Source organism: Cololabis saira, chromosome 17 (assembly GCF_033807715.1).
Source record: "Cololabis saira isolate AMF1-May2022 chromosome 17, fColSai1.1, whole genome shotgun sequence".
NCBI classification, from domain to species: Eukaryota; Metazoa; Chordata; class Actinopteri; order Beloniformes; family Belonidae; genus Cololabis; species Cololabis saira.
Genome location: NC_084603.1, coordinates 39,283,907 through 39,306,662, shown reverse-complemented (window position 1 = coordinate 39,306,662; position 22,756 = coordinate 39,283,907). Strand labels below are relative to the sequence as shown.

General features: G+C 43.2%; 1 protein-coding gene across 2 annotated transcripts in view; it reads left to right on the top strand.

Annotated features, from left to right (window-relative positions):
* Positions 1-771: 771 nt before the first annotated feature.
* piezo1 (piezo type mechanosensitive ion channel component 1 (Er blood group)) overlaps positions 772-22,756 on the top strand; it is a 119,280-nt gene continuing 97,295 nt past the window's right edge. For both annotated transcript variants that reach the window (XM_061746189.1, XM_061746188.1), the window contains exon 1: positions 772-1,065. In XM_061746189.1, coding sequence (XP_061602173.1) covers positions 1,002-1,065 — 64 coding nt within the window. In that variant the 5' untranslated portion in view covers positions 772-1,001. The remainder of the gene's footprint in view (positions 1,066-22,756) is intronic.

Genomic DNA, 22,756 nt, shown 5'->3' with positions numbered 1-22,756 from the left:
ACACACACACGGAGAAAGAAGGCAAGTGCTAGGGTGAGGGCAGCAGAGGGAGGGAGAGGCTGTGACATCCCAGACCCAGACTGGAGGATTAATGATGAATAAAAAAGAAAGGAGAGCACACAAAGGAGGCAGAGGGAAAGAAATACACACACAGATGCTGTCTTTTGTCATCGTTTGTACTGTATGTTAATAAATAAAAAAAAAAAAAAAAAAAAAAAAGACACCTCTGCTGAACTGTGAACTAGTTCATGAGAAGTATGAACTTGTACAACACTGATTGGGGTGTGGGCTGGTTTCACCAAGCAGGACTTGCTGGCTCGGACCATATATATATATATATATATATATATATATATATATATATATATGGCTCGGACCACTGCCTCCACGCGGGGGCGCGCGCGCTCTGGCTCCGTGGCAGATGTTCGGGGTTCCAGACAGTAAACAAGCCGGACCCGGGGAAACCCACGCAGGAACACGGAGCAACAAGCTGCTGCTCGGTGCTCGGTGCCGGGCGGAACTGCTGTCACAACCGAGTTTAGCGGGTCACGGAGTGTTGTGGACCCGGGACCGGGGAACAGAACCCCCTCCCCGTGAACGCGCCTCAGCGGCGCCCACGTGAATCACTTTTTCCAGCGGTTCGGAGCCGCGCACACTGGCCCCAGTCACAGGCTGATTCACGGTTCCGCGTCACACCGACGCAGAGCCCACGGCGTAGGGTTACGCGTACGGTGTGCGTCGGCGCGTAACCCTACGCCGTCGACTTAACGCCGAACCATAAATCAGACTTTACGCACCGGAACCAGCGCGCGCCTCACAGCGGCGGCCACGCGTCTCTCCACCTCAACTCCCCAGTCAGGGCTGATGTGCGGGAGCTGGAGCTGGGCGTGAACGAGGACAGATCCGAGGACGGATCCGAGGGTTCCAGGCTGGATTGGTTAGTCCGGGTGTGGACCCGGGAGGATTATCTCCACATGAGTCCCGTCCCGGGGGATTAGGACATGGACCTCCAGGTGGTGGTGGGGCTGCTGTACTGCGGGCTGCTGCCCGCGGCACTGCTCGCAGGTAGGTGGAACCAGCAGCTGAGCTCGGGCTCGGGACGTGGAGGAGGTCTGGGTTCGGGTGTCTTGGGTTCGGCTTCCTGCTCAGGGTTTGGGTCCGTCTGTTGTCCCGACCCGGGGGGGTTGTTAGGGGTGCTGGTCCCGCCGAGCCCGGTCCGGGACTCAGAGGAGGGGCTGCGGGGGCGCCTTGGGTTTCCCGGAACCCCGCTGGAGCAGGGGTCACGTGGTGTGTTCGGGTCTCTTCACCTGGACAGGTGGACGTCACCTCACTAGGGCTGACGTCACCTCACTAGGGCTGACAACTCCCTGGAAACATAAACAGAGCTGGGTAGAGTAGCCAAAGATTGCACTCAAGTAAAAGTACTGTTACTTCAGAATAATATGACTCAAGAAGAAGTAAAAAGTAGTCATCCAAATAATTACTTAAAAGTAAAAAAGTACTTGGTGAAAAAACTAGTCAAGTACTGAGTAACTGTTGAGTAACGTCTGATTTATTTTTTTAACACAACCATTCAAACAGACAAAAGTACAAAATAATCATCTTCAGGCAAATTAAATCAATAAAATAATAAAAATAATTAAAATTAATAAAAAATAGCTTAAATTAAAATAATCTTAAAGTAAATTCAAGTACTTTAATAAATAAAATAACAGAATAAAAAAATAAATTAAGCACAAGTAGCACAAAATTTCCAGCCTTTGTACTTTTCTTTTTTAACCAGGCAGAACTAGAACAAGCCCATGAATCATAGAAACTCTGTGTGTGTTTGAGTCTGTGTATATGTGACAAAACATGCAAAAACAAACAATTTTTCCCAAAGAATCACTCAGTGATGTCATGAGATTGATGCGTACGCAGATAAAAAGGGATAAAAGAAAAGTAACAGCTCAACGTAGCCTAATGTAGCGGAGTAAGAGGAACAGTTTCTTCTTCACAAATCTACTCAAGTAAAAGTAACAAGTATAGTAATTCAAAACTACTCCTAAAAATACAAAATTTCCCAAAACTTACTCAAGTAAATGTAACTAGTTACTACCCACCTCTGAAAAATAAAATTTCCTTCAATAAATTGCCTTCACCCTTCCTGGTGAGGTGATTTTTTTTTTTTAGCCCCTTTTTTTGTGAGTGAAACGGTTTTTAAACTATTTGACTCCAACCTGAATTTAATTAGATGCATATTTTTGAATACCATGAACACATGGAAAACTAATTGTTGGGTCCGACCCAAAACCTGAGGTGAAGCCGAGTAACCAACCACAAACAGACAGGAGACCAAACAATTTAAATAAAGAGCTAGAAGGCTGTTTATTAATGCAAAAGGGAAAACCCTACACTATCCTAGGGATACGAAAATGGGGGGAATGTGGTGCGTCTATATATGAATGAGATGTGTAAATAACTGTGTTTGTGTTTTATGAAATGACGTGTGCGTGTACTAACCAGTCCAGGGAAGGAAAACTAACTCAGGGTGAGATCTGGAGGGGAAGGCAGAGGAAACGGGGAAGAAGATGGTTGGGGGTCCAGGAGACAAGGGTCAGTCGTGAGTAGATGGCAGGGGGTCACAGAGAACCATGAGATGGTTGCAAGAGGAGCAGAGACGTCGAGGAGAATTCCAGGGAGGCAACGTAGACACGGGGGAAAAAGCCCCATGGGTTCAGAACGATGAAGCACTGAGTGAAGTCCTTTTCCGCTGGGCTGGTGATTAGTGGCAGCTGGAGCTGATTGAAGATCAGCAGCACCTGCTGGCTCCCCCAGCCAGAGGAGGAGCATTCCTAACACTAATTATTATCCAGCAATTCACTTTCATACAAAATAACAGAATGGACTGAATAAAATAAGTATCTTTCTTAAACAGAAACCTGTCCTGCCTAACTTAAAATTGTATACATTAATATAAAACAACATAAAGAAAGCAGAACATCTATTCTGTAATAGTGCACATTTTTAGTGCAATAACAAAAGTGCAAATAGGAAAGTCTGTAGAAAACTTGTAAACATATTTGTGCCTCAAAGGCCATGACTGTAGCTACAGTTGTAGTAAAGCAGAAAAAAATAACTTATGAACTCAACAGCTCAATGCCATTTTCCAATTTCCATTGGCATTTTATGACTATTTTCGGACTCTCACAGTAATACGGGACAAAGTGCGTCCCTTTTCAGCTGAATACGGGACGCGTACTTTAGTTTATAAATAATAATAATACATTTCTTTTGTTAGGCGCCTTTCATGGCACTCAAGGTCGTCGTACAACAATCAAAATACAAAAACACAATTTAAACAATAGAGAACAGCAAAGTTTGCAGTAGAACGCAAAAGACCACGTAAGTTGTAAGTGTACTTAGTTGCTTAAAATCTAATTTGTGAAACAAACCTCACCAGTAAAGTCAAACATGACATAGACATGTAATGACAACCAAAGATCTTTGAGTGTGGGGCTGGATTCTGATTGGCTGAAGCTAGAATATGGTAGTTTCATATTTCTGTGATGACAAAAGCAAATGTATCATTTATGTTACACTGGATAGACTTTACAACAACATATATAGTCAATTTTCCACTTATTTCCTTTATGTCCCAGTTTACATATGTGCATTTTAAGTTCATACAATAGTGTTATTGGTCTGATCTGATCTGTTTTTAGTTTACATCATAACTGAACTAAGACACATTCAAGCATGTCGAGCCTCGTCTATTTCACCTGGTTACCATGGTTACCGTACAACACTGCATCTCACATGTCTTGGACTTCAAGATATTTGGTCAGTGAGCAGCACCTATCAAGGGACGGTTAGCAACCCTACACCTTTCTCCTCTTAAAAGTTCCTGAACTTGGATGGAAATTCTGGTGATTGTGTTAAGAAAAAAGAAACAACCCAAACCCCAGGAAGCTCCTGCAGCTCCTGCAAGGCTGCTCCAAATTTGAGATATGTGAGGATGGCACGATTTAAAGTGGCCCAAAGACAGTCAGAGAATGAGTGTGGTTCATCCTGAAAGAAATATCAGGGGAGATACTCTTGGCAGAAATGCCACATATGTTTTTTTTATAGTTTTATTTGGATCCCCATTAGCTACAGCAAAACTGCAGCTATTCTTCCTGGGGTCCCACACATAATACACTGTACATTACAACAAAAAATTAAAAGCAAACATAAAGAGGTAGCATATAAAAAAAGAAAGGGAAAAACATAAAATAAAGAAAAAATAAAAGTCATTCCGTTTAAAATTTAGATATAAATGAAAACAATACATATTCATACATTTGATAACATCAACAAATTCAAATAATGTAGTTATCATAGTTTGCACCAATATTCAATAAATATAAATATTCAGTATTCAAATATTCATTTATTTCTATCTATCTATCTATCTATCTATCTATCTATCTATCTATCTATCTATCTATCTATCTATCTATCTATCTATCTATCTATCTATCTATCTATCTATCTATCTATCTATCTATCTATCTATCTATCTATCTATCTATCTATCTATCTATCTATCTATCTATACACATACCCATATACTATCTACATTATTTATTTATTTAATAATAATTAAATAAATGTTATATGTATCTATTCAAAATATGTTTATTTACTAACAATTTGAATTCTTTTATGTTAATAGTTTGCTTAATAGTTTGGGAAGTGGTTTCCATGCATACATAGCTCTGTACATCACCGTTCTTTTACCATAGTTTGTCTTTTATAGCGCTACTATTCCAGCTTCTCTCCGGGGGGGTCACACAGGTTTATGTAGGATGCTTCCACACTGTTCCTGTTCAGGGTGGGACCTGCCGGAGCCGGTCCCAGTTCTGGGGGGTCTGCGGGGCCCTTACTGCTGTCTGTTCATGGCCACATGTTCTGCAGCTCCGTGGACACTAGTCTGGATTAGGAGGTTATGAGTGGAATATGTGGCTTCCTGTCGGCGCGGGCACACCCAGCTCTGACACACTCGCTCTGGAAAAAGTTCACTTTTCTTCAACTTCCTGCTGCCAGTCATTGTGGCTGCTGTTTTGTCAGCTGTTGGTGAAATAACTGACGTGTTTACTGTGTGATCGCTGTTGTCAGGAATCCTGGAGAGAGAAAACGTGACTCGCTCAGGGTGTGCTGCATTCCAGCAGATGTGAGAAGTTGCATTTCTGAAAATATATTCTGCTGACAGCATTCTAATATGCCCCGAGTGGCCTGGGATCAGCACATGTACGGCAGAACCCCCCACCCCCAGGGACCACTGCTCAGTACCACGGTGGGACTACTCCACGTTACAGTGCTCTAACAGTTTCACCAAACTTAAAGCCTCAGATGAATTCAGTTTGTCCCCAACCATAACTAGTCTCAGTCACATATCAGCACTGGCTGCAGCCAGGACACCTGTCTCATCAGGACCAGGCTTTGGGACCGTTCAGAGGACAGTTCAGAGGACAGTTCAGAGGTCCCCATGAGACAACGGAAACAGGAACCCAACGCTCTCCTGTCAGGAAGAAATGTGTTCCTTTTTTTGAAAGTCTCCACTCACTCACTCACTCACTCACTCACTCACTCACTCACTCACTCACTCACTCACTCACTCACTCACTCACTCACTCACTCACTCACTCACTCACTCACTCACTCACTCACTCACTCACTCACTCACTCACTCACTCACAAGCACAAGCATACATATACATACAATTACAATACAATTAATACATGAAATATTAATACAATTCCAATAAATATTTAACATTAAATAATTAACACATGCATACAATATATATACAGAACTATTTTACATTAATAGGCAGGGAGACTGTATAAGGACAAGGCGACTGTGTTGTCATGTTTTGTTTCTCTCCATCTATGACATGCACTGATGTATTTAGCTGCTTCTAAAGCACTTTCCTTTTTTTTCTCCAATTAAAGGTTGGATTTTGTCCTGATCTGAGAGGGAATCAAAATCCTGGACTTATTGTTTAATTTTAGGAAAGAACTTAGATCTAATTTCTCTGTATTGTTCACACTCTAACAAGAAGTTACTTCTCTCTCTCTCTCACATACACACTCATTCACTCACTCTCATACACAGACATTTCTTTTCTCTCTCTCTGTTTCTCATCAGAAGGATTCCTGCTCTCTGTTGTAGAGTCTCTGGTTGAATTGCCGTTGTCCTGGCTGCTCTCTATGACCTGGCACGTGCACATTCCCTCACTATAAGGGTCATCGTGTGTGTTTCCTGCTTTCAATTCAGGTCTCCACCCCAGTTTTAACCCTGGTCTCCATCCAGGTCTTCATCTCGCTCTCTGTCCTCCTCTCCGTCCTATAGAAAGATAAGACCAGATTTCTGTTTCATTTTTTAATTTGTTTCAACGGCATATTCAAACAATTAAAGGAGATGTAATAACTTTCTTTTCCATGGATAAAAGCTGTTCTTGCGCTATAACGGGGTGCAGTTAAAGTCAAAGGTCATCATCAGCAGGTCATCAAGGTGTGGACATGTCTGTTGATGACACGGCTGTCTACCAGGGAAACCTCTAAAACTATATTAACGACTCTGCGGCACGTACCGGGATCCAAGCAGCTAACAACACGTTTAAACCCGATGTCTTCTACAACAGAAAGCAGCTGATGATCAAGGCTTATGAACTCATTACCCTATGATGTAGTTCTTTATTTTTCTTGCTGTTGTTTCTGTTCTTTATAGGTGTCTGTTACAGCTGAGTTAGCGGCGTTGCTCCTGTTCTTTCTCTGCCTTAGTGGCAGCAAACTTTCCAACTCAATATACTTCTTGATGTGCGAAACGTTCAAATGTCTTATCAGGTTCGTTGTGTTGAAATTTTTTTATAACATTCCTCCTCGGGGTATCTCCTTTGCACACCTTGCAAACTGCAAATTTGTTGCCTTATTCGGACATTGTAAAACTCCCGTACCGGCAAGGCCATTTTCACGCCTCCTTAGGAGACCTGGGTCTGAGATGTGAGAACGCACGCGCGGGCGGCGGGTTGTTGTTGTAAACGCCATCGGATCGGGCTGCTTTGAACTATTATTTTGAGAACCGATAGGGGCGTTATCGGGGCGTTATCGGCCGATACAGATCGGTTGCCGATCGATCTGTGCATCTCTGAAAATTAGCCTGTTTGATTGTAAACTGTTTGGAATGTGTGTGTATTAAAACCTGTGTGACCACCCTGATAGAGGGAAAAAGCAAAAATACTAGCCCTTATGTGGCATTTCTGCCAACAGTAGCACCCCTGATATTTCTTTCAGGAACCACTGGGTCTGGGTCCAGCTGTTTCTGGGTCCAGCTGAGTCCAGCTGTGTTCTGACCCGGATGAACCACACTCATGCTCTGACTGTCTTTGGGCCACCTTAAATCGTGCCATCCTCACATATCTCAAGCTTGGAGAGCCTTGCAGGGTGTTGCAGGAGTTTCCTGGGGTTTGGGTTTTTACTTTTTTGCTTGCTCTGATTTAGTCTCAGATGAGTTGTTAAAGTCTTTATGAAACTCCACCCAGTACCTGGGGGGAGGGTAACTGGGTGGAGTAGGAAACAGTGCTTTTGCTCTAGGCGATTCTGCACCACAAATGTCATCTGGAAGGACTGTGGATGGAGAAGAGGAGTGTCTGCAGAGCTCCGTCACATCATTCCTCATGCTTCAGATGTGGATGGATCAAAGCAGAACACCTTTGATTTCAGCGTTTGCTGAATGGGATGTGACGGTGGAAAGTTTTGAGAGTTTGGGCAGCTTTGACAACAGATTTTACAAAAAAAATCTTCCAGATTAAAAAAGCTATATATTTTGTTCCCAGCTGTGTTGTTGATGAAATGAAGTGTTGGTCTGAGCAGAGAGATGACAAATCAGAGACAACAGATGTTCACAAACCCGCAGATTTTATTATTAGAGAAACAGAGAAAAGGGAAAAGTTACTGCAGACCATGCTGTTGGAAGGACTACTGAAGTCCAGAAGTAATTGTTACAAACAGGGCGACAGGGCTGGCAGGCTACAAGGGTTTTGAGACTCTTCACGCTTCCAAGAAGCCCCGCAGATTCGTCCGTACATGGTGCAATTTAGTACTGGTAGAAATCTGGGTCGTCTGAATATTCATCTGAATCAAGCATTATTTCCCTCGATACTTATTTACCTCTAAACTTGTAATGAATTGTGAAAGATTGTGGGCCTGTGTAAGAAAGAATATCACAGCACCCCATGGTTATAACACATTAACTTTGTAATATTCCATATTTCCTTATATAGACAGATATGCATTTATGAGCCTTACAAATGTAATTAGGTTTTTTAAAGCAAAGACGGCTAGGTGGTGGACTTGTTCTTGGGCTGGGAAAAATTGATGGACAAATCGAGAGGCAAGAAGACAGTAATGGCAGGGCATCACAGTGGTCTAAGGTGGTCTGAAGTACGTATACCTTCTTAGGGTAGGTAACTCAGGCTGCTTTCACACCTGTCTCGTTTGGAGCAGTTGTTCCGGAACAGGGAGCGTTTCCCCCTAAAGATCTTCCCCCTAAGTATATGTGAACACAGCAATCACGCTCGGATGTGGGACAAAACAAGTGAGCTGAGATCCTAGGAGAGGTGGTCTCGGCTCACTTCCATTCCAGACCTGGAGCGGTTCGTTTGCAGTGAGAACATAAGCACACAGAAAAACACAGAAACAAACTAGCCACACTCGCTTATGATGTTCCAAAGTTGTTGTTTTACGGAAAAGGAAACTCCTTCCGTGTTCATTTCTGACCAAAGAGAGAACAGTTGGTTCGCGCATGGCATTTGTTAACAGCTTTGAACCGCTACAGACGGTTGCCTTGTGAACACCAACGCTACAAACGAAAAACCAAACAACTGTATCGATTTAGCCCCTGAACGGGAAAGGTGTGAAAGCACCCTAAGTATTGAGGGAAATAACACTTGACTCAGACGGAAATTTTGAAAAGCACAATGATTGGTTGCGACGGCTATGGTCAGAGGTTATGTTCTGGTCTCTGGAAAGATCCTAGAGAGTTGTGTTATAATAGACTCTATATAAATAAAACTAAATTAAAATGTATTTTATTTGGTACTATATCAGACTATAAGCTTAAATAAGAGTGTGTTAGATACTTTGAATAAGGCGGCACATGAATACCCACTTCACACAGTTTCACTTAAGGGTTCAGCTTCAGGTTAACTGCTGATCAGTGCTGAACTTATCTTTAGCTGCCTGTATAGTGTATAGCTGCCTGTCAAGATGAACACCCTGCTCAAGTTATTATCTTTGTTTCAGTGTTTCCTTTCACAGACGGTTTTTGTAAAATTGATACCATTATCTCTTATTTTCAGTGAACATTTTGTTTCCCTGACCCTCAGTGTGTCATACAGTTTATCTCAGATAATGTTACCTGAAAGTCATTTCTAGAGTTACATGAAGTCCCAAGGTCCTGAATCGTGAATTCAGAGGTTCAGTTTTAAACATCGGCGGCAGTCAGGTGATTTATTTTCAGTCTGAGTTACGTAGTGTTTAGTTTTCTGCGTTAGCTTTAAGCTGTGTTTATCCTCAACAAGACACCAGTTATGAGAGACTAACACCAGGAGGGACCAACACCGGGGGGGAACTGCTGGATTGTATAATTCAAGTAAGACCTGGAACGACACAAAGGAGAAGGAAATTAAACTCAATTGACTTCAAGTTTCAATATAGTTCAATTCAGTTCAGTGGTTTTCAATTCAATTCAATTTTATTTATATAGCGTCTATTACAACAGAAGTTGTCTCTAGGATCTTTCCAGAGAGGTTTGAAGGCGCATCACACCAGTGGCGTAGGCATAAATATTTTTTTAGGTGGAGCAGGACAAAAAAGGATGGACCATATTGTCCCAGAAAGCGGACTTATAAAAACTTTTAAGCAAAAAACATGACAAACAGACAGATTAAAGGCCGTCAGCTCCGTTGGGGAAATGTCTGCCCATTTTACACAAAATTGAGTCCTTGTTTAAAATGTATTCCATCCAAGAAGACTGTCCATACCACTTTGATGAGAAGCATCTTGATTTTCCATTCTTGACTGTGCTTGGAAATACACCCAAACTTGCCTGTGAAGCTGGTTCATCAATTGTGGATAAATGGAGGGGAACCGCAGGTTGACCGGGAGAGAGCGCTGGTGCCGGCGAGCCAGCGGCAGAGGGCTAACCTCCTCTAGCAGCAGGGCTAACCTCCTCTAGCGGCAGGGCTAACCTCCTCTAGCGGCAGGGCTAACCTCCTTTAGCAGGGCTAACCTCCTCTGGGGCTGAGTGTGAAGAAGTGGGCTGGGTGGGCTCAGTCCGAGGCACTGGCAGTGGCGTGTCTTCTTCAAGTTTTTTTTTTTTTAAATAACTAATCAATGAACTCTGTTTAGCAATTGTTGTGGCGATAAAGTCGGCTGCAACGCCGGCTAGCTAGCTGGCTAAAGGCAGCTCAATCTGTCGGAACCAGAGCGATCAATTATGTCCCAGGGCTCGATCCCTGCAACTTGTTTCAAAAGTTCTGTTTTAATCAGATGAAAAAAAACAAAGGCTGAATACAAGTCAACAACAAATCAGGTTTATATTTATACCTTTTTCTCATATAATTCTTTAGAATATGTTTATGTGAAATATGTATTTTGATCAAAGTTGGCAGGGAGGGCCAGTGAGTAATGTAGGTGGGCCATTACTGGCTACGCGCTTGCATCACACAGAGTTAAAAGTTAAATATAATCCAGTTGCATCCTGTGAGCAGTTGCCATGCCAACATATTCTGTAGTGTAAATATCTGAAATGTTAGGCGTTTAACTACTTTATGTAGATACATTCAATAACAGAAATCTGGCACCACAGCAACAACATCAACAAAACAATCCCCAGGGTGAGAGATAACCTCATAGAGAGCAGGGTTGGGCTCCAGCAGATCCCTTTGATCCGAAATAGGAATAAGCAGGTAAAGATGATGGATACATGCATGTAACAGCTGCCTGGGCATCCTCTCAGAGGGGTGTAGGAAACGGACGGATGGGTGGATGGATGGTGAGGAAAGCATATGCCAAAAGTTTGAATTTTGAATGACATTTTCAAATATTTTTGAATTGAGTTGAAAAACTGAAACTGAAAGGTGAAGCATCACATGACCATCAGGCGTGAACCGTCACACACGTGTGTGTGACTTCACCTCCATAACTGAGTGTGGAATGATAAGAATGTTAAATAAGGTCATGTCAGGACGAACCTGTTTGGGTTTCCTGGTTAGATGTGAGGTTCCACGTGCACGATGATGTGGTAATCTGAGACTTTGTGCCAGACTGGGATCTGTGTTTCTCATCAGAAGGATTATAAAGCAAACTGAAACTGTTCTTGTTGTTGTGATTGCTGTGAAACCAGCGAGACAGAGCTGTTTCATTCCTCAGCTGTTGAGCAAGACTTCAGGATCCTGTGAGAAATACTCCAACAGTGTGACAGTGTGTGGAGCAGATGAGTGCATGCGCAGATCTGACTCAAATGGATCTTTTATCTTCCTCTGTCAGCAGAATGAGCTGCAGCTCTGCCTCTTGTCTCTGCAGTGATCCCTGCAGGCCTTTGTCTACTGCGTTCTGTGAAATCAGACTTTCCTGGCTGCTATATTTGAGTTTTCTGTGTCTTGGATGGTAGAAACATATTGTTTCATATTCATGCCAGAATCTGGAGTGTTGAACATCTGGAGAATTCAGAGTCAGGATGGAAACTTTTGCAAGACAGACTGAACTTATCACAAAGGGGATTGGGGGATATTTTAAAAACAGGGGCATCCCGGCAGAGATGCAGTGGAAGAGCAGTCAGGTCTGATCTTTCTGTAAACATCTGCAGTCCATGTCAGAATACATTTACAATTTCATTACCTGACAAGACTCAAAAATGCCACTCCACCTGACTCGCAGTGTGGAAAGGGTTATAGTGTGGAGAAACAAGGGCTTTTTAACTTTGTCAAGGTAGACCAAGTGTATTGAAAATTAATGTAGATTTCAGGTTGCCTTCCTCTCAACCCTGGGCAAAGTTTAGAGTTTTACTCTGCTCCTTATGTTGCATCTATTGACAGTATTATACCTAACCTTTGGTAGCTGATGCGTAGCTAAAGGGTTAAAATAGAGGCGACTTGAGCTGCTCGGTGGTATAGTGGGTTAAGCAAGCGGGTCGCAGGTTAGAATCCCGGCCTGTGCACCTTTGCTGCATGTCATCTCCATTCTCTCTCTCTACCCCCTTCCTGTCTGCAACTTGAATAAAGGGCCACTACAGCCACAAAAAATCATAAATAAAAAAATAGAGGCGACATGAAGGCAATGTCGGGTAAGAACAAACAGTCTTTTCATACATTTTGTCTCCACTCACATAATTCAAATGACCTTGTATCATCTGAAGGAACCCTACATGTGAGGTGTATGTCAGGGCTATGTGGGCGTATGTGAGGGCTATGTGGGCGTATGTGGGTGTATGAGGGCGTATGTGGGTGTATGAGGGCGTATGTGGGTGTATGAGGGCGTATGTGAGGTGTATGAGGGCGTATGTGAGGTGTATGAGGGCGTATGTGAGGTGTATGAGGGCGTATGTGAGGTTTATGAGGGCGTATGTGAGGTGTATGAGGGCGTATGTGAGGGCTATGTGGGCGTATGTGAGGGCTATGTGGGCGTATGTGAGGGCTATGTGGGCGTATGTGGGTGTATGAGGGCGTATGTGGGTGTATGAGGGCGTATGTGGGTGTATGAGGGCGTATGCGAGGTGTATGAGGGCGTATGTGGGTGTATGAGGGCGTATGTGGGTGTATGAGGGCGTATGCGAGGTGTATGAGGGCGTATGTGAGGTGTATGAGGGCGTATGTGAGGGCTATGTGGGCGTATGTGAGGGCTATGTGGGCGTATGTGAGGTGTATGAGGGCGTATGTGAGGGCTATGTGGGCGTATGTGAGGGCTATGTGGGCGTATGTGAGGTGTATGAGGGCGTATGTGGGGGTATGTGAGGGGTATGAGGGCGTATATGAGGGTGTATGTGGGGGCTATGTGGGCGTATGTGGGCGTATGAGGGCGTATGTGAGGCGTATGAGGGCGTATGTGGGGGCTATGTGGGCGTATGTGAAGGCTATGTGGGCGTATGTGAGGGCTATGAGGGCGTATGTGAGGTGTATGAGGGCGTATGTGAGGTGAATGAAAAACAGATGGGACCGGCCTCCATGCCGACTTTGGTTGTGGTGTTTTTTTGGACAACCTTGATGGGCGAGTAGATGGAAGCGTGCCTGGGGGCTGTCAGGGAAATCATTCAAAGACAAACTGACTAAAAGGGATGTATGAGTCAAACCTGCCAGCTACTTCACCAAATATTTTGGTTTTCTGTCTTCCAACTCTTCTCAGCAGCATTCAGAGCATGGGAGGATTTTTAGGAGCTGTATTTACAGGCAGTTTTATTCATTAATGATTATTCAGCTGTGAAGTCCTTCTGTGATCTATAATGAATGAGTAGTGTTACAGGTAGTGCTGTCAAGTGATTAAAAAAATTTAGATTAATTAATTAAGATCTGTAATTAATTAATCGCTTTTTTAATCTAACCTAAAAATTGCTGAGAAAAGCCCTCAACTTGAGGTGTTTTTCTTTAAATTCATTACATTGTTGTGGCAGATCAAAAAATTGATATATAACAACAAAAAAGTCTTTATAAAGTAATTTATTTATGTTTTTAACAGACTTGAACAGATGCAGTCCTAGCCATTTATATCCACTTGATCATTCACCAGCCTCTCTGTTGCAAACGTGTTTAGTTTGGGGAAGAGCGTTGCTCTGGCAACATAGTTGCTGCTAACGTTAGCTGTGGCTGCGCTCGCTTTTTTTTTATGTGGCTAAACTTGAGCTGCTTCGGTATGGAGCTAGAATAGTCTCAAAAGTGACGAATGCACACACCGATCCACAAATGCACAGGACAAGATTCACAAATGCATGTGATGATTTGCAAATGCAACAATTCACGCATGCGTAGGACAAGATACACAAATGTATTTTTGATGCACACACAAATATAGCCTGATTTACAAACGTTTTTTTGTCTGTGGGCTGCGCTGCATTTGTGTGTGACTTGAGACTCCCCTGACATCCCTCAATCCAAAAAATGCGTTTTTTTAAACACGGAAGGATCTGCAACCAATCCGATATATTCCTTTGTTTCAGCCAATCATATGAGTGCACCCCACGAGGGGGACGATTTACTCATAAACCAATCAGGTTAAAGGGACGGATACACCTGCTGTTTGAACTGCGTTCATTCGCTTAGAAAAGTAATTCAATATTTCGTAGTAGTTTAATAAACCAGCTGGTGGAATAAAGATAAATAAACAAGACAGCAACACGACATGGAGAGGAGATCACTACTCTGCTTTTCTTGTGATCTCGTAAAGAAAACAGCGCGATCGGAGGTGGTTTGTCAGGCCGTTCAACCAGAGCCGTCAGGAGACTGGAGAGATCGTCCGTCCTGCTGATGCAGCAACTGATGATGAGAAATACCGGAGATATTTCTGCATTTCCTCCGTTTCGTTTGACGACGTGTTACATGGGATTGTCCCGCTGATTCAGCTCCAAACTAGACACACCGCAGCAGAGAGCTGGCTGTCATCCTGCGCTACCTGACGGGGACGAGCTGCAGCTGCAGTGGCCAGGTGGAGCAGCACATGTTGTCAGGAAATTAATTTACCGAAATATCTGGAGCAAAGTCGGTGTCGGTGGAGCGATGACTGAACCTCTGTATCTAGCTCACACGTTTGATCGGTGGGCAAAAGATCCCACCAGCATCATCACCGCTGCATCTTCCCACGAGCACAGACATAACGAGCACGGACATAACGAGCACAACTCTATCTGCACCAGGACTATGTTGATCTACAGCCGCTGTTTTGACACGCATGTTTGTCACTGTGCAGCGGCAATGTCACATCATAAATTTGAGGATAACAGCTGCTCAGCCTCTCTTCAAATCAGTCTGCAAGTTTCCGACCTCCGCCTCCAGATACTTGTGGTCAGCTGGTATCGGACCGGGACCAGGGCCACTCGTGGCCAGAGCGAGAACTGCAGGTCGCATTCTGAACAGCAAGTATATTCGCCCCCTTCATTTGACCCGTCGACAGGCACGTTCTCCTGAAAGACACCTGCGAACTGCAGTTCTTGCTCTGGCCGCGAGTGGTGCTGGTCCTGGTCGGATACAACGTGCAACGTGGATGCAGCAATAGACAAATTATGACATAAACAAACACCCTAACAGCTGGAGCAAGTAAGCAAAGTGGGTCCGGTGGGTCCGGTGGGACCGGAGGGACCAGTGGTCTGGCTCCCAGTGTAAAACATGTCAACTAAGTTTCTCCGCCCAGACACCAAATAGCTTATGTGCTACCACTGTTTTTTTCAAAATGCACATCGTTGCACAATGTCGTGGAAAGTTATGAAAATCTGTACTTTTATTTTTATCTTTATATTTATTTGAAATTTCTCTACTGTTAGTTTACACCGTGGCTTTTCAGATTTGTCTGTATGTCCACTAAGTGTTGAAAAACTGACAATAAAGATGACTTTGCTGGTGGTGTTAGGCCTCTCTTTGCTTCACACGTGGCTGTGGCCCAACGGTCCAGAAGCGGGTCACCACCTGAGACATCTTGTAATGTGATAGAAACATGATGTGGTCAGCCGAACAGGCACCCCATTCTTTTCTGAAAGAATCCTTGATGATAGTACGGAGTCGTTTAAGCTGGCATCTTTTCAAAGAATGTCCACGAATTTTCCAAAAAGACAACGGAAAAATAACCAGCCCAGCCTTGTTTTAACAGCGGGATGGGTTATGGGTTTGTCCTAGCTGGATGGACTGAGTCTAATAGCCCTCCCCTCCCAAAGAAATGGTGGAAAATGACCTAAATGTAGGATCAGAGTCCGGTAATAACAAAAACCCAGAACACTGCCTGCAAATAAAAGTCAGAGCAAATATCAGAATTGTTGCATCTTTCAGACAGTCACAGCTTTTTGTGCTTTTCATTTGTTGTTGTAAAGCTCAGATGAACTGAAGTGGAGCCTTGTGGACGGTCTTGTTTATGTTAATCCAGCCACATCAAACTTGATTGTATTTCCCATGTGAAGTCCCATGAGACAAACATCGTGCCGCTGTCTCTTTGAGCAGACTTTGCTTTTCTGGCGTCTTCAGAGTACAGTGGAAATGCAAATAACTATGATCTCATTCCAGTACTTTGGTTGGAAATGTGGCTGTGCAGCTCCTCACCTTGTATGAAGGCGGTGTTTGTCTTGAAATAAAAGGGTCAAAGATGTGAAAGCTCTCGAATAAATGTTGTTGAAAGGCTTCCAGGGGTTTAACGCTAAAACAAACTGATGCTGTAAATTGCTCTTTTGTAAAACACCTTGAGGAATATTTCATTTAGGTTCCTCTGAACCGAGAACCTGGTGTCTCTTTGCTGGCAGAGAGCCACTGCTTTACTCGTCCATGGAGAAGATTTCTTTTTTTGTGGCACTAGTGGCCTTTATTGAGAAAGTACGTAGACAGGAAACGGGTAGAGAATATAGAGCAACGTGCCGGGACTCGAACCTGCGATGCCCGCAACATCTGTTGTCTCATCTGCCTGGATTGATTTAAAAAAAAAAAATCGGGGGGGGGCAGCAGGTCAGCACGCTGCACGCTGCTCCCGAAGCTCCGGCCTGCAAACATACACAAAAGAGAAAAAAGGGGGCCAGCACAAGAAACTACAGGAACGATGGACAAAAATGATGGCTATGAGATACTTATAATAAATAAAAAAGGGAAAAGGAGAAGAGAAGGGAAGAGGAAAAGAGAAGAAGGGTGAGAGGCACCGCCCAGTGGATCATGTCGGTGCCCCCCCTGCAGCATAGGCCTATAGCAGCATATCTACCACCAAGCTGGTTTGAGACTAACTATTATAGTCTTGTTTTATAGCTGCAGCTATGACTACTGACTCTAACACATTAGAGTTACACTAACTAGAGGTATATAAACACCAACTAGAGGTTTACTAACACTAACTATAGGCTTTACTAAACAGAAAGGTTTTAAGTTTAGTTTTAAAGGTGGAGGTGGTGTCAGCCTCCTGAACCCAGATTGGAAGTTGGTTCCATAGTAATGGTGCCTGATAGCAGAACGCCCACCCTCCAAATCTACATTTAAACACACAGATCCTGGTCGATAACAACACCAAGGTTTCTCACAGTTGCACTGGAAGCCATCGCAACACCATCTAATCCCTTCCTAAAATGCTCTGGACTAAGAATGATAACCTCTGTTTTATCTGAATTTAGAAGCAAAACATTTCCGGACATCCAGTCCTTGATGTCCCTAAGACATGCCTGAAGTTTAACTAACAGTTCTGTTTCATCTGGCTTCATAGACAAATAGAGCTGCGTATCATCAGCATAGCAATGAAGGTGTATGCCGTCATTCTGGATTATACTTCCCAACGGCTGCATGTATAAACTGAACAAGATTGGCCCTAGCACTGAACCCTGCGGAACACCATAGCAGGCCGTCGACTGTTCTGAAGAAACCTCATGTATATGAACAAACTGGAATCTGTCAGATAGATATGATTTAAACCAACGTAGAGCTGTCCCTTTAATCCCAACAACATGCTCTAACCTGTGCAGTAAAATGCCATGATCTACAGTGTCAAAAGCAGCACTAAGGTCCAGTAGAACCAGTATGGACACTAATCCCTTATCTGAGGCCATAAGAAGGTCATTCGTGACTCGAACCAGTGGTGTCTCTGTGCTATGATGCATTCTGAACCCTGACTGAAAAACTTCAAACAGATCATTTCTATACAAATAATCACATAACTGTCTTGAAACGACCTTTTCCAGAATTTTTGACACAAATGGAAATGGCTCTTGTGTACTGCCTTGCTCGGCGGCAGAGCAGTCCGCAGAAAAGATTGCACAGTTTATTGTGTTGATGACCAGGCCCTGTCAGTAGTGAGTAATGTGGGATTTCAACACTTAATTCAACACCACAAGCCTCGCTATGTTATGCCTACTTCTGTTCTAACCACAAAGCAGCACAGGTTGTCACTGGCAGTAGAATGTATCTGACTTTGGAAGTCATGACTTTTATTTATGGTAAAAGATGTCAAACAAAGCCTACTTTTAGTAAATTTGTTTTTAAATTTTCTTGATTTTCTTTATTTAAATTTGCTTGATTTTTTTATATTGGCTTTTTCGTGTTAAGATGTTATTTATTTTATTTAATGCTACTGCCTATTTTATGTTAAAAAATGGCTCAAGTTTTGTCATAATAACCTGTTGTGGACTATTCATCTCAGAAAGTATGTTATTCTCATTTTGAGCAATGTCACTTTATCAAGCCTTTTCTATTATTCCACACTACAAAATAAGTACTAAAAAAAGTGAACCTATTGGTCAGAACAGAGAGATAGAAATATGCACTGGTATCGGATCGGTATCGGTACTCGGGCTGTGGTATCGCAAGTGAAAAAGTTGGATCGCAGCATCCCTAGTATTGGGGCACACACCAGTGAACAAGAGAAGGTTTTTTAAGTAAAGGTTTAATTACTGCAACTTTGAAAACCTGTGGTGCATATCCTAAGCTTAGGGATAAATTGATCTGACAGTATTTTCGCGTCAATAAGAGAAAAAACATTTTTGAATAGTCGAGTCAGTATGGGGTCTAACATACACGTGGTTGATTTAGCTCTATTGACGACTGAGGTCAGCTCAGGGAGGTCTACAGGATCGAAACAGTCTAGAGTCAAGTCAGAGCGTAGGGAAGTTGCTAAAGCTGAAGAAACGACCACAACCGGCTGGTTGATTTCTTCTCTAATTCTCATGATTTCACTGTTAAAGAAGCTCATAAAGTCTTCACTACTGTGAACTTCAGGAATGCACGGCTCAACAGAGTTGTGACTCTTTGTCCGTGCTGAACAGAAAACGTGGGTTACTTTTGTTATCCTCTATCAACGTTGAATAATAAGCTGTTCTGGCTTTGCGAATGGCTTTTTTATGTACTATTAGAATATCTTTCCATTCACGATAGGAGTCTACAGACTTACATGAGTACCACTTCCTTTCCATGTTACGCATGTTTTGTTTCAAAATGTTGTGATCTGAATTATATCAGGGAGTTAAGCTCCTATGATTGGAAACCCCTCCTTTTCAAAGGAGCAACTGAATCTAAAGCTGCAACAAATCAGCAGTGTTACTAGCAAGGAAATCAACATCTGCAGAGGTAGAACCCAGGTCACTGGCCTCTACTGTTTCACTATTTTGCACTGTCGTAAGATGAGCAATGGCCTCCTTAAATTTAGCAATAGCTTCATCGGAAAAACATCTGCTAAAATAATACCTCCTATTTTGCGCTTCAACATCGACAATATTGAATAAAAACGTTATTCAATAGTGGTCGGATAAGAGGGAGTTTACAGGCGACACCAACAGATCATCAGTTTCAACACCGTAGGTGAGAACGAGATCCAGGGTATGATTAAAACAGTGCGTCGGTTTGTACACTTTTTGTGATATACCCATCGATTATAGAAGATAATTGAAAGCTAATTTAAGATTATCGCTTTCAACATCCATATGGATGTTAAAGTCACCCCCTATTATGAAATTATCTGTACTGATCAATAAACCAGATAGAAAATCTGAAAATTCAGACAGAAACTCTAGATAAGCACCAGCAGGGGGCCGGTACACTACCACTAACACAACTGGCTTCTCTGATTTCCAGCTCGGGAGTTTCAGACTAAGCGTGAGGTTTTCGAATGTATTATAATTGCAATTAGGTTCAGGTTTTGTTTAAAGACTGGAGTTATAAATTGCTGCGACTCCTCCACCTCGGCCCGTGCTTCTAGGAATATGATGATTAAAGTAGCCGGGCGGAGTTGATTCATTCAAACTAACATACTCTTCCTCCTGTAGCCATGTTTCTGTTAAACAGAAAATATCACTCCTGGTCTCTTTAATTAGATCATTTACTAATAGAGACTTGGAGCTTATCGATCGTATATTTAGTAGTTCACAATCCGCATCTAATGTTTTGGTCTCTAATTGGTACCAAATGCGCATTGGTTTGAATTTTTACAAGGATATTTTGATTAACGCCTCTATAACGCCGCACCTGGTGAACTTTTGGAGGCGGGGAACTGCAACCAATTCTATTTTACTAGGCACCTGGTTAGAATCGCCAATTACATCATGCAATCGTACAGTTTTAGAGTCACCAATTACATAATGCAATCCTACAGTTTTATTGGCAGGCGTTAGTCCTCAAGAAGCAGCAGAGAAGTGTGTAGGACTGCAGCTCTGCATCCTGACCTGGACCCTGGATTGTTAGGGGGAGTGTCTAATAAAACTGTCCAGATTTCTAGAAATAAGAGCTGCACCACCCCGGGTGGGATGAATGCCGTCTCTTCTAATCAGACCGGGCTTTCCCCAGAACGTCTTCCAATTGTCAATAAAGGCCACGTCGTTTTCTGAACACCACCGAGACAACCAGCGGCAGAGCGAGAGCATGCTGCTAAACCTACGAAGTCCGACATGGTTTTGGCGTAGTTACAAACTGACACAATGTTAACTTTAGTGACTTCCGACTGGCGTAGACGGGAGTCATTAGTGCCGACATGTATGATAACTTTACCAAATTTACGATTACTCTTTGCCAGCAGCTTCAAATTTGCTTCAATGTCGCCCGCTCTGGCCCCCGGGATGCACCTAACTATAGTCGCTGGAGTCGGCCTCACATTCCTGACTATGGAGTCGCCAATCACCAGGGTCGGCTTCTCAATGGGTGTGTCGCTGAGTGGGGAAAATCGGTTAGACACATGAAGCGAGTGGTGGTGTTCCGTGCGCCCTTTAGGACTACGCTTCCTCCGAACCGTCATCCAGCCGCCCTGCCTGGCCGGCTGCTCGGGAGCTGCAGGGGAGCGGCTAACAGCAGCTGCTACAGGCCGGTCCGCCGCTAACTTAGCCTGGCTAGCTGACGAGTCTACCAGACTATGGTTTGGTTGGCGGAACCGGACCTCTAACTGACTGAGCCTCGCCTCCAATCCTACAAATAAACTACACTTCAAACACTTACCGTCTTCGCTAAAGGAGGCAGAGGAATAGCTAAACATTTCACAAATTGAGTAGCAAGGGGAGAAACAGTGGGAGAAGGGGAGGCCATGCTAAGAGGCTAACGGAGGCTAACAGACAGAAAATGTATCGGTGATTGGTGACAATGAAAGTTACGGAAGAGAAAAATGTGCGAGTGTTGAATTAAAGACAGAAGTTTACCAGATATAGTATTAGACAAAAAAGTCTGGAGAAATCAGAGCCTGCAACACCGTGCAACGGCAACAGACTGCAAACAGGAAGTGATGCAATGTGTGACGCAATACGTTACCCAATCAGGAACCAAGAGCCAAAAGAATCATGTCCCTATGATAACCTTTTTTTTAAGATATTTTTGGGCTCTAGTGGCCCTTTATTCAAAGTGTACAGACAGGAAGGGGGTAGAAAGAGAGAATGGGGATGACATGCAGCAAAGGTGCGCAGGCCGGGAATCGAACCTGCGACTGCTGCAGGAGGACTTTAGCCTCATTATATGAGCCGCTGCATAACCCACTATGCCACTGCTCTACTGGAGCTCATTTTGTACAGTTTTTTAAGAAAAAAAAAGTCCAGTCCTCAAAGTGTTTGTTCAAAGCTCCATCCAGACAGGCAATAAAAAAAGGCAATAAAATCCACCAACCCACGAAATATCCCAGGATTAACAGCGCTCCCAGATGTTTCTCTGACGCCTCTAATGCCTGTTGTCCAAAAAGCTCAGTGCCAACACTTTGAAAAAGCAATAAAAAGCACAGGTAACATCGCATCCAGCTAGCCACCTGTTTGGCACAACGCAAGTGGGAGAAGCCACGGGTGTCACTCCGTCTACGGCCACTTGCCTGCTGCTGCACAAGTCCCCCCAAAGAAAAACAACAACATAAAACCAATATAGAATGGGAATGCTGAGAAATCTTTAGCCAGTCACACTGTATAAGTTAACATGTGTCATTATTATCATATTGGTTAACTTATTTTTACTGTGTCTATAGAGGGAATGCGCATGACGTCACAGATGCGACTTCACAGCGGGTTACGCCCACTGAGTGGCAGAAAAACTGAGTAGCAGCGTAAACTTTCAGTTTGAGCACTTGAAAACATCTAAAATTGCAAAATGTTGTGGGATCGACTATACTCATAGATTTAGCAAGAAATTATCGTTTTTACAGACTGCCGAAAAATGAAAGAGAGACAAATGGATCGCTGCAATTCGCAGAAACAACTGGATTCCAAGCACTGAAACGTGGATTTGCGGTTCCCATTTTGTATCAGGTAATGTTGGATTTTTGGGTAGCTAACGTTAAACGGTCAAATCATAAAGTTCGGTGTCCTCATCACTTTAATTTCTACAACTTCTACAATTTCCCCGGTGTAGAAATTAAGTACATATAAATATCAGGAAACTCGATTCGTGGCCAAATATTAATGTCCATGGACCACTGGTTCTTGGGGTAACTGTACCAAATATTAATGTCCATGGACCACTGGTTCTTGGTAACTGTACCAAATATTAATGTCCATGGACCACTGGTTCTTGGTAACTGTACCAAATATTAATGTCCATGGACCACTGGTTCTTGGTAACTGTAC